Below are 12,268 nucleotides of genomic sequence, written 5' to 3'. Positions count from 1 at the left end.
AGTCTATTATACATATACTCCCTGAGGAACTTGAGAGTTAATTTCAGATCAGAGTAACTCCTAAGTTGATTATGACGGCCATGCTGACCTCAGAGGATGGATGGTGCGCAGTCAGCAACTATGAAGCAGACATTCTCAAGAAAGTCAGAAAAAACGAAGAAGACAGAAGAAGACGAAGAGGCTAAGTACGTACGTGTGTAAGTGCGACGCAAAAAATGAAGGATGACTATAGTGATAACGACCACATCAACCAAAAGCGGGCAAAAGCCTTTCGCCCCCCCCCCCCCCCCGTGAAGCATTGCTTGACGGTGGTACCGCGGGGTTCAGGGTCATAGAAGATAGAGCTAGGCATCTTTACCGAGGGTCTCTTAAGGCAAAGAGGGCGTTCCTTTTTACGCCTAGGTGTTTTTTCACCTATCCGTAGAGAGAATGGGTTTAGTCGGTGGGAATCAAAAACACGGCTGACATTCTGATTGTGGCTGTTTCGACGACCCCATAAACAAGGTTATGCTATGGTCTTTCTAAGATTTTCCCTAATACCTATTTTCCAAGAGAGAAAAAAAAACATATTTGCGCGGGGATGCCGATACCCCGTATGTGGCGCGTCCCCTGGGTGGCGGACAGGAGAATGTTCATCGGCGCGTCGAGGTCCTCTCAACCGGCTGAAGGATAAAGCAGAAATAAAATATGCTCCGCGGACCAAACAGGATAGGGGAAGAAACTCCGAAGATAAATCAAACATGGATAGTGAGTTAATAACATCACTATCCCAAGCCACAGAATCTAGTCCCGCCATCAATTCCGATCGGGTCAGCCTTGGTCGTCAGTGCTGGCCCCATGGAGTTTAGGGGGGGGGGGGCAAACTCACTTAGGAGCTAAAGAGGTTTGTTACCTGACCCCTGCTGCGCGGAGAGACGCAGGTGATATGGAAATGGAGGTTGATGCAGACAGGGATAAAAAAAGCTGTTTGCATAACGCATAGGAATGCGCATTTTGACCGCCTTGGCAGCAGAATCAAGAAATTGATGGACTATATCAGGGACAGGCACAAAGTACAGAAATGCCAACGACAGGCAACTGAAAGGAGGAAAACCCAGACAACCCCAAGTCTTAGATTTCGGAAGGCGAATACAACAAAGGAAGCCCAACTACTCCACAGAAACGAAATAGAGGAAATAAAGGAGAGGATAATCAACCTAAAAGGTCAGCGTGGCAGGAAGTCGCCACAAGAAAGTCAAAGAAAAAATAGGGAAAGGCAAGCAAAGAGGATAAAAGTGTCCTTGGCGTTACAAATCAGAATAGGACAAGCAAGGATGAACCGAAGCGGGCAAGACCCCCCAGACTTAATGCTTTAATCATCAAAGCTGCAGAAGGAAAGAGCTGTGCAGACGTTTTGTCAAAAATGAAAGCGGCTCTGTCACTTAACAAGCTGGGGAATAGCGTAAATAAAATACGCAGAACAGTTGCAGGAGATCCTCTGATAGAGCTTAAACGCACAAAAAAAGTCAAAACCTCGGACTTCCAAGAAGCAGTTAAAGCAGTACTATTGAAAGGCGCCACAATAAAAGCTTTCTAGCAAGAAGAAACCATTAATATAAGAGATCTGGACATGCTTACCTGAAAACAGGAGGTACTAGAAGCACTCCAGAAGGAAATTGGCGAAGATAACATCATAGAAGACTCTACGATAAGATCTCTGCGAAAGACGTACGGTAATACGCAGATTGCAGTGAGACGGGTACCAGCTCAGATAGCGGCTAAGATCACTAAGCTACAGAAGATCAAAATAGGATATGTTAACTGTAGGATCCGGGTAGCTAACCGCAAAAACGAGCTGCTTCCGTGTTATAAATGTCTAGGTTTCGGCCATATCGGCATAAACTGCACAGTAAATAAAGATAGAAGTAAGCTTTGCTTTAACTGTGGAAAAGATAAGCACAAAGCAAAGGAATATAAAAACCAACTCAACTGTGTACTCTGCAGAGGAGGTACAGGGGGGAAGAGTGACCACGCAGCTGGTAGCTATGCATGCCCAGTTTACCAAGCTGCAGTAGAAGCCACGGACAGACAAAGAAAATGAAAATAGTGCAGTTGAATATGAATCACTGCGCAACTGCACAGGACTTACTGAGCTAGTATGTCCGCGAGACAGGAATCGACATAGCCATCGTCTGCGAACAATACAAAGACCTGGACAAACCATCAAGATATGGACAGTACTGGTAAAGCGGCGATATGGGCATGCGGAGACGCCACTTTCCAGGAAAAAAATGACAAGACGTAATGAAGGATTCGTACGCGCTAAGGTTGCAGGCGTACACATTTACAGCTGCTATGCTTCTCCTTACGCGTCGATAAAACAATTTAGACAGCAGTTGGACGGCTAGTACAGGATGCTGTAGAAAAAAAACCGGTACTGATAGCAGGTGATTTAAATGCTTGGGCAGTAGAGTGGGGCAGACAAAAGACGAACGAAAGAGGACGAGCGCTATTATAAGCATTCGCCCTCCTTGCCTTGGTCTTAGTTAACCAAGGATGTTCATCATAGATCTCACGTTTGTTAGCAGCTGCTTGATTGGCTTACTTAGATCGTGGCAGTGAGCGATCATTACACAAATAGTGACCACCAAGCGATAATAATGTAGATAAGAATATCAAAACAGAGATCCAAAGAGAGGGCAACGACAAAAACAGTCGGTTGGAGAATGAAGGATTATGATGAGGAGACATTCCTGTTGGTTCTAGAATAAATAGAGCTGTTTGGATCTGCGAATGATAAGGTCGAGCAGGTAATAAGAAATATTACCCAAGCCTGCGACGCAACGATGCCAAGGAGGGCTCTTAATAATAGACGACTGCCAGTATACTGGTGGGATAAATAAATTGACGCTGCCCGCAGCAAGTGTCATCAAACTAGAAGACGGGAACAGCGGGCTAGGAAGAAATACTACAAGACTGGTTGTAGTAAAGAAATAGTAGACGCCCTAAATAAAAAAATAAAGAATGCTAAACGAATACTCAAAAGGAAATTCCAAGAGAATAAACGACGGTGCCTGAAAGAGTTACAGGACGAGGTTGAGCTGGATCCCTAGGGGTAACCGTACCAAGTAGTAATGATGAAGATAAAGGGAGGTTATATTTACCCTCCTAAGAGCCCGGAATTGCTGGACCGTATTGTGACCACACTGTTTCCCATTCAACTGGAAGTAACAGCTATCCCTAAAGCGGAGGCAAACGACGAAATCATTCCAACAATTACCACAGAGGAGTTACTGGCTGCGTGCAAAAGAATTGAGAGCAACAAGGCTCCAGGCCTGGATGGCATACCCAATATTGCATTGAAATAAGCTATACCGGCACGCCCCGATGTCCTTGTGGACCTGTACAATTCATGTCTCGAAGAAGGGACTATTAAATTTATCAAGTAAAATATTATAGCAAAAAGAATACAAGTTGTAGGAAAAATGTTGGCGCAGAGCAGACTCGAGAGTAAGAGGTCTTTCCTCGTCGAGTGCTAGGGCTGAACTGAAGGCTACAGTACGCAGAGAGCTGCACATGCAGAGGACTGAAGTTTAGATGCATATTTCGCCTGCATATAAAAAAGGTGCAGAAGCATTTTATTGCACATCTGAACACATCCTAATCCGCGAACCGGGGACGGCGCGTCTCGAAACGGTCAGCGGACGAAAGGTTTATTGCATTACCTGGGTGTGGAGTTTTTCCCTTAATAGCAAAATGCTTAAAATATAAAGCCGTGCTCGTGCACGTATTTCTCAACACTCTCACTTATTTTGAGCATTCGATTACATTTAAACTTTCACGCAAATTAAAAAATAGTTGCTTTGTCAGCGGTTTACTGAAGATATCAGCGAGCTGTTCCTTCGACTTTACATATTTGACATCTATTTCACCGCGATTAAGAACATCAGGAATCATATGAAACTCAATATCAATGTGCTTTGATTGCTTGTGATCATTACATTCGGAGTTGCTTGCAATTTTAATAGCAGCTTGATTATCGACATACATAGGTATTTTCTTACATACTACGTTCATCTCATTCATCATTCTGCGCAACCAAATAGCTTCTTTCACACCATTCGCTAGCGCAACATACTCCTACTCGGCGGTCGAAACCGTGACAAGATTTTGCAATTGACTGCACCACGATATTGGCGCACCATTCAAAACGAAGACATAACCGCTTCGCGATTTGCGAGTCTCTACGCATCCGGCAAAATCAGCGTCAGTGAAGCCCGAAATTTCTAGCGAGCTCCCACTGTCTCCAAAAACTAATCCGTAGTCGCGCGTTTTAGTCAAATAACGCATAATTTTCTTAACTGCTTGCCAGTGTGATTCACCGTAGAAGCTAAGAAACTGGATCGCGTAATTAACTGCATATTCAATGTCCGGACGACATACTCGTGCCGCGAACAATAACGATCCTATTGCCTCTCTATAAGGTATTTTAGGGTCGATCGGTCCTGTATGTTTTAGCAAAAGCATACCTGGTTCAGCAGGTACACTGGAAGAGTTCGCTTCATGTATATTGAATCTTCATGTATATAGCTTCGTCAAAAGTCATCTCTTTTACATCGGCGAGGTAAGCGATAGGCACGCCATATCGGTCTGGCGCTTGGATTCGACGTCTATCGCGCAGCTGTCGTCCTTCTTGAGCATCTTCTTCGGCGGCTGCAGGCTCAATCTTGGGGGCGATTTGATCAGCTGGCATGTCTGGATCAATCATTTGACCGCCTTCATTTCTCTCAATCTGCCTATAGGTAATTGTATGGATAAAAATTTATACGCCAGCATTGCATTCAGAATAAATTGTTCTATTGAAATGTTAATTAAGTAGCTTTAAGGTTTAGTTTTGAACGTGAGTAACTGTTTTGTCTGTTTCACTAACTGTTGGTGGACTTACAAACTACAGATGTATAGGCGGATGCGTTGAGAATCGTTTCGCAGTTATGTCTTTATAAGTTTACAAAAGAATGAATGAATGAATAATAATATTTTACAATACATTATATATTACATTTATATTTTTGTTACGGAAAAACTTTTTGAACTAGCGGCTTTAAAACTTTTTTTATTATAAAAAAGATACGAATTATCCTCGACGACACTGGCACACCAACTTGCAACGACCACGGGGGTTGGCGAGCGAAGCAAGCGGGTGGGGGGGGGGGTACCCCCTAGTACTTTAGCATAATACAATATAATATAAGTCAAAAAAACTTAGAGACAACAGAGAAAAGCATTTATTTCTTTATAATAAATATCAACATAGAAGTAAATAGTATCGCGGGCGCCGCGGCTTCGTCTGCTTCTCAAACTCGCCTTTGTGGCGCTACTGTGATTAACACCAAATATGAGATTCGAAATGTTTGAAGATTATCTCAGATCAGAACTGCGATTAGGAAAATTAATTAACACTCTGGACAGCGAGTATGATTAAGATTATGACGAATTAAAGTTAACTAATGATGTTGAAGTTCAATGTTTAAATAATAAAAATCGAATACATTAAATATTATAAAAACATAATTAATTTAACAGAGCCTCTAACTTTATCAGAGATTTTAACCTAGAGCCTTTAACAGAGATTTTGAAAAGAATTGAAGATCTTTAAAGGTATGACATTAGAACAACTAGGATATCAGCCAGAAATGATTTAAATTGAATCAAATATCAACCCGGCAGAGAGATTACTTCTGATTTCTATGATTTATTCCAAAAAAGGTAAGAATATTTGAAAGTGTACTAGGATCTGAAAAGCATTTGGAGAAAGAAAAATTAAACTATTTTATTCAGGTGGTCTATGAGACCGCACCTGGAATTCTTTCTATAGACAGTGTTTATTCAGAAACTACGGTGACTATAATGTTGTGCGTAAAAATTTTTAAAATTCGAATTTTGCGTATTTTGTATCACCTTATTGTTACAAACAATACAAATTTTTTTCCACTGGCCTGCCCATGCTTGATCCACCTTATTGCTATTAATAAAGTTATATTGAATTTTACTATTAGTATTAAATAAATGAAAATGCTAGCGCCTAACTGCATTATACCTCACACTCAAAAAAATCGTATGTGCAACTCGTTGGCGTTGGCACAATCTACTATTACATTTAGAACAATAACAAAAAGCAGAATAGAAGGAAGCTAAGTGCAAAAGACTTGTTAGTGGTTTTTGTTCACTACTATACTGTAATACGTACATTCCCTGCTGGAAAAAGTGAATAGAGATCGATTGGAATCGATTAGAATTTACCATTAAAGTCAATAAGATTTCAATTGACTTGAATAGTGAATCTTAATTCCATTTTTTTGTATTAGAACTTGATAAAACGTGATAAAATACGATAAAAATCGATGTAAGTCGATAATACTCAATATCAAAAATTGCAATTGAAATCGATAGACCATGATCTTCTTGAAATTCTATCAATTTCAATTGTAATTTTTCATATTATTTTTCATATTTTATCACTTTTTATCAAGTTCTAATGCAAAAAGTGAAATTAAGATTCACTATTCAAGTCGATAAGTGATCTAATCGACTTCTATCGACCTTTTCCAACAGGGATTTCTTTAAAACCTATTTTTTGAATCAAGAACCCCAAGAACATTGGAATTTATTAAAAACTTTGATTTGGAAATTTGTATTGTTACAGAGCTTTTCCAGTAAAAAAGCTAAAATATCTGTCTCAATAAAAAGTTGTTTTATAAAAATGTTTAACTTTTACATTTGACGTTTTTATTTAGAATGCAGTGCCACAAATTTTGATCATGAATAACTGATTTATTTCTATGAAAAACGATATAAGTTTGTTAATTTATCAATTAGGCCTATATTATTAGGATAAATCAGTTGTTTTCGTTTTAAAAATACATGCAAAATAAAGCATGGAATATCATTATTTATAAAATACGTAGACGATCAAATTGTGACAGATCGCGCAGAAAAGGCAATTTCTAAGTTGTTTCTTCTAAGATACTTGAATTTTAAATAAAAATCATCAAAGTCATTTTTTGATCATTATATCTTTTGAAAAAAGCATACTGCTAAGGGAAGTTAGCAGGGTTCTGAGTGTTGGAATTCATCTTACAAATAAATATCATATGCTATTGAAAAAATAACAACAGAAATAAAAGTATGATAATGTTAAGGATTTACATGTTAGTATCATGCTTCATTTACCTTCCTGTATACTCTTTGATGCGCGTGCGTATTCAACACTTGTAGAAACAGAGTAGGAGAGAGGGGGAGGGGGGTTGTTAATTGTCAAAGTAGAAGGAAAAGACAAAACTAGCCAAATAAAATACACAACTTCGCAAAATGAACAAGAAACAAACGTTTGTCTTTTGATTCAACTTCTGTACTCCTAGGGGGGATTCTATTATGTAAAAAAGAATTTTTATCAAGTTTAAACAAAATATATATTGCAGGCATTATAAAATAGCTTACTTTGCTATAAATATTTTTTACAACACAGCATTGTACATAGCCACAGTGTGTGTGTGTGTATACATATATATATATATATATATATATATATATATATATATATATATATATATATATATATATATATATATATATATCTGTGTGTGTATCAGCGTGTGCGTATTGTGTGTACGTGTGCACATGCAGAGAAAAACAAAATTTCAAAATTTTATAGCTCTCATATTTGACAGTGTAACAATAAAGAAGTGTGACATTTTTTAATAGAAACTTATATAACAAAAATAAGTATTGTTTGAACATTTATGCTAAAACTAAAAACAGTGCCAAGTTCATTCAAAACTATTTAATTAACTCATAATTATGTGTATAGATTGTTACTATAATAGAACATCGTCGATGATCTTTGGATTTTTTATAATGGCATTGGTAACAAATTTGTCCCTTATTATGGGCCATCGGCCATCGCCTATAAATGCTACGTTTTTTGAATTGGGCAACCATGAAACGAACAATATTAAAAACTATTCTTTTATTCACGGAACAAATATTATTACATTATCAGATGTTCTCAGAAGTTTTAAGGAAAATCATTCAATATTTTTCGATATTAATAACAGTAGTATACTTCATCGTTCTAGGAAAATAGAACTCAATATTATTGATCAAAAAACACCTTTATTTCCACCTGATCTTTTTAGCATAGAAGAGAGACGACATGGAGTTGTAATTTTACATATACTTGGTGTTGTGTATATGTTCGTTGCATTAGCGATTGTTTGCGATGAATTTTTTGTACCATCTTTAGACGTGATTATCGAAAAACTAGATATCGCTGATGATGTTGCAGGTGCAACATTTATGGCAGCTGGTGGATCTGCTCCTGAACTTTTTACTTCCGTCATTGGTGTTTTTGTATCATTTGATGACGTGGGTATAGGGACTATCGTTGGATCAGCTGTTTTTAACATTCTGTTTGTAATAGGAATGTGTGCCATTTTTTCAAAGACAGTTTTGTCATTAACTTGGTGGCCACTCTTTCGTGATTGTACTTTTTACAGCATTAGTTTACTGACATTAATTTATTTTTTTAGAGATAATTACATTTATTGGTATGAAGCATTAGTTCTTTTTGGATTTTACTTAAGTTATGTTACTTTCATGAAATGGAATCGACCCATGGAAAAACTAGTAAAAAGAGTTTTACACCATAATCGAGTTACGAGAGTAAGATCTACTGATCAACTAATGCCTGCGGTAAGAGTTAAACACAATTTTTTGAAATATATTTCTGAATAACTTATTTTTTGTAACACATTATTGTTTGATGCTTGTCACGTGCAAGGTATGTATATACGTACACATGTGCAAAGAAAAAATGTTTTTTGAAGAATGTAAGAATGCGTTTAGGTTAATAAATGTTTTACTATAAATATTCAACAATATTTATCTGTATTTTTCTCTATTTTATGTATATGATTTTCTTAACACCCAGTAGGATACGTGAAATTTTTAAGAATATTGATCATTTATGTATTAAATTATAATAAGTAAATTGCGCTTTCACAAAAACAAGTACATCTTTTAAATTTAAATAAGAATGTGTATTTCTATTAGAGTAAATCATATAATTTAGAGATACTACTGCAGAATCTTATGTATATTTGTAAGGCAAAAGGATTTATAGAATGAAAAATAAAAAAATTAGCTTTAAATGGAAATTCATATTTATTGGTGCTGCCATCGGGAGAATACATTGAAAATTAGGTGTATCAAAACACTTTAGAACTAATTTTTGGAATTTTTATTAAAAAATCAAACATAATGTTTTAGATGAGATTTCACTAGAGATCTCAGCTAATATCATATCTAAAATCTCATACTGAATTTTTTGATAAAAATTTAAAAAATTAGCTCTAAAGTGTTTTAGAACACCTATTGCTTCTTCCTAGAGAAAGTTTTGCAATAATAATTTTTGAAGTATGTTATAAACATGTTAGAAATTGGTTTTGTGGTATAACATAGCAAAATACATTATTTTTAAAAGTGCGTGTGTGTGTGTGTATAGATACGCCTAGATTCTAACTTTTACTTAACAAATTCAAATGCAGCAAAACTAAATAGTTTTGTAAATACTTTTGTTTATGGTATCCGATAAGCGAAAAAACATCTATTTTATATTGTCACACCGTTTTTTTTACTAGCCATTTTTTGATTTTTGAAAAATATTATTTTGCGTCTTTTTCTATGATAGCGCCTATACAATAAATCCCAATTAATAATACCTGGAAGAAAATAAAATTATCTATTTTTTGATGCTTGGAGTTTAAATCGACCGTTCCTTTCGAGAAAAGTGAAAAAGGTGTCTTTTTTTTTAAAAATTATATCCCTCAATCTAAGGAGACGCATACACCATAAATCGTCAAAAAATTAGAAATCCAATTGCTTCCTCCTAGAGGAAGCTTTGTAATAATAAAATTTTGAGTTTCGTCAAAACTTCTAGGAAATAATTTTTGGTGTGTTAGAAGTTCAAATCAAGTGTTTTTAGAAAATGTCCGTATGGGTGTGTATATGTATGTGTGTATATGTGTGTGTGTGTATGTATACCGTAATATTTCTGGAACTACTCCGTCAATATCAATAAAATTTGACATACATATCTATTTTTGTATTCTGAATTCGGGAAAAACGGTTATTTTTTATTTTCTCAACTATTTTTTAAGGCAATTTTTTTGATTTTTGAAAAACACTATTTTGCGTTTTTTTCAATCATCCTATTATTACAAACAATTCAGCTGAAATGCATTTAAATCAGAATAAAATTACCTACTTTTCCTTGTTTGGTCCTCGGGATCGACCGCTTTGTTCGGCAGATAAAATAAAAAAGGTGATTTTTATTTAAAAATTAATATTTCTGAAACTAAACATTATAACCTCACGAAAAAAATCATGTCAATGGGTCATGTATCAAACTATATCCTATTAAAATTTTAAGTGATTTGACTACTTATTTTTCGAATAAGAAATCGAAAACTGGATAAAATGAGTCTTTTTTGCTTTTTTGATTAAAGTCCCTCCCTATAAATGCATGTCATACTAATGCACACACACACACACACATACATATATATATATATATATATATATATATATATATATATATATATATATATATATATATATATATATATATATATATATATATATATATATATATATATGTTCCGTGAAAAAAAATCGAAGGCAGCGTTCGTATTCTATAATGAAAAAACAGAGGGGTCTGCGAACTTTTGGACAATGAATTATTCAATCTCCTACATTAGCAGCCAGATTATATTAAAACAATATTTTATTTATTAGACCTATAAATTTAGTTGGAGGAAGCAGCAGTTTTTTCTCATGTCAATTCGTAACAGGGGGGGGGGGAGTATAAATTTTAAATAATAAAGATCTGAAACACGAAAATTATGCATTGATTTATAATGGAAAGTAAAATATTGAAACTGGAAATATTAAAAAGCTATGACATTAAAATAAAATAAATTTTAAATTCTACATTCCAAACAAAAATCTCTAAACTCTTGTTATTGTATATTTCCTGATATTTCAATTCAACATTTTCGTTTCAAAAATTGTTTAATTTCAGTTTTTTAATTTTTGCCTTTCATGCTTTAATTTTTTCGAATTTTAATTTTTCTAATTTTTTTGCCGCCAAGTTAAATTCATTATTCAATCATCTGATTATCATGAAAATAAAGACGCTAAATTTTTAGTAGACAAATAGAAAAATATGATGTCTCATTATCTAATAAGCAACGTGAAATTTTTATTTACTGGCGTGATTTTGCTGTGTATTTAAATTTTATAGTTTTCTACATCACTTTGTCACTGTGGATGTGACGTTTGTTTAAAAAAGAGGTAAACAAATGTATGCTATAAATCACATACACCAATTAATCAGTGCTGAAATACTTCAATATTTTAATAATAATATTCGTGGACATCGAAAATTTACACATATACAAAGTGTTTTAACATACATTATCAATTATAGTGTTACGTCCGGGTGGCCGCACAGAGCGAATACTCGCACGATAGAAATAATTACAAATTCCGAGTCGATGAGACCTTTTATTTAGCGCAGTCCGCTCACACGATACCGCCTAGGGAAAAGGTAAAGAAGCGCGCGACTTGACCGGTAGCTCGGCTGACTGTGCGATAGTGATAGCTCACGGAGTAACGAAACTCAGAGTGACTTCTAAATGTATTGGACTAGCTAGGTTGAAACACTATGTACTGACACAATAACGTTGCATGCGACACTGACGTGAATTTGAGAAGATTGATAGGAGAAACGACTTACCTTGACGAAGCTGACTTGTAGAAACCGATAGGGTGGCTCGCTCTCGTTCTGGTGCTGTAGCTCGTCTCAAAGGGCGCGGAGTTTGAAATGTAATAATTCGTACGCAAGGATTAAGTAATTGAGAGAAATGATTTATTCAACTCGTCAAATTATAACTGGTACAAGATACAAGTCCTCGATTGAGTACAACTCGTGTCTGAGGTAGAAATATGACTATGTCCAAAAACTTGGCGAATGCTCTGACTCTGAGTCCAATTACAGAAAAATAGTTGCATAGTTGGCATGCCCATTTCATTTTGTTTTCTGGTGAACAACTAAAATTTTCTTTTTATGTATTAGAACGTGATTCAGACACCATAAGTACAATAAAAAGGGTATGACATGTTAGTAGTAAGTATATTGAGAGTTGTTTCTAATGGATTAACATATAAC

The 12,268-nt window shown here is 35.5% G+C and overlaps 3 protein-coding genes across 11 annotated transcripts in view; 2 read left to right on the top strand and 1 right to left on the bottom strand.

The window, feature by feature from the left end:
* LOC107981926 overlaps nt 1-7,314 on the bottom strand; it is a 457,580-nt gene extending 450,266 nt beyond the window's left edge. Inside the window, exons 1-2 of the mRNA XM_031930575.2 lie at nt 7,210-7,314; nt 4,509-4,775 (exon numbers count right to left, since the gene is read on the bottom strand). The gene's annotated coding sequence lies outside the window, so the exon portion shown is untranslated. The remainder of the gene's footprint in view (nt 1-4,508; nt 4,776-7,209) is intronic.
* LOC116417143 lies at nt 72-2,226 on the top strand. The gene is made up of 3 exons (XM_031928668.1): nt 72-143; nt 1,628-1,904; nt 2,153-2,226. Exons 1-3 carry the CDS (start codon nt 72-74, stop codon nt 2,224-2,226), a joined length of 423 nt encoding a protein of 140 aa, XP_031784528.1.
* The window catches only part of LOC100115682 (sodium/potassium/calcium exchanger Nckx30C), a 570,283-nt gene continuing 565,278 nt past the window's right edge, over nt 7,264-12,268 (top strand). For 4 of the 9 annotated variants that reach the window (XR_004345111.1, XM_031929636.1, XM_031929593.1 and 1 more), the window contains exons 1-2: nt 7,264-7,412; nt 7,691-8,730. Coding sequence is in view for 8 of the 9 variants with exons in the window: in XM_031929636.1 (XP_031785496.1) it covers nt 7,837-8,730 (894 nt within the window). In the remaining variant the exon portion in view is untranslated. Of the gene's footprint in view, nt 7,530-7,628; nt 8,731-12,268 lie in introns of all 9 variants that reach the window. The other 5 variants (XM_032601244.1, XM_032601242.1, XM_031929529.2 and 2 more) reach the window with 4 other exon arrangements.

The sequence above is a fragment of the Nasonia vitripennis genome (assembly GCF_009193385.2).
Source record: "Nasonia vitripennis strain AsymCx chromosome 1 unlocalized genomic scaffold, Nvit_psr_1.1 chr1_random0003, whole genome shotgun sequence".
Taxonomy (NCBI): Eukaryota; Metazoa; Arthropoda; class Insecta; order Hymenoptera; family Pteromalidae; genus Nasonia; species Nasonia vitripennis.
This window is presented reverse-complemented; position numbering and strand designations above follow the sequence as displayed.

Coding starts and splice junctions, on each gene's coding strand:
- LOC116417143 (XM_031928668.1), top strand. CDS start 72: ATGACGGCCATGCTGACCTCAGAGGATGGATGGTGCGCAGTCAGCAAC. Junction 144..1,627: donor AAGCAGACATTCTCAAGAAA/GTCAGAAAAAAC, acceptor ACCTGAAAACAG/GAGGTACTAGAAGCACTCCA. Junction 1,905..2,152: donor CACAGTAAATAAAGATAGAA/GTAAGCTTTGCT, acceptor TCCGCGAGACAG/GAATCGACATAGCCATCGTC.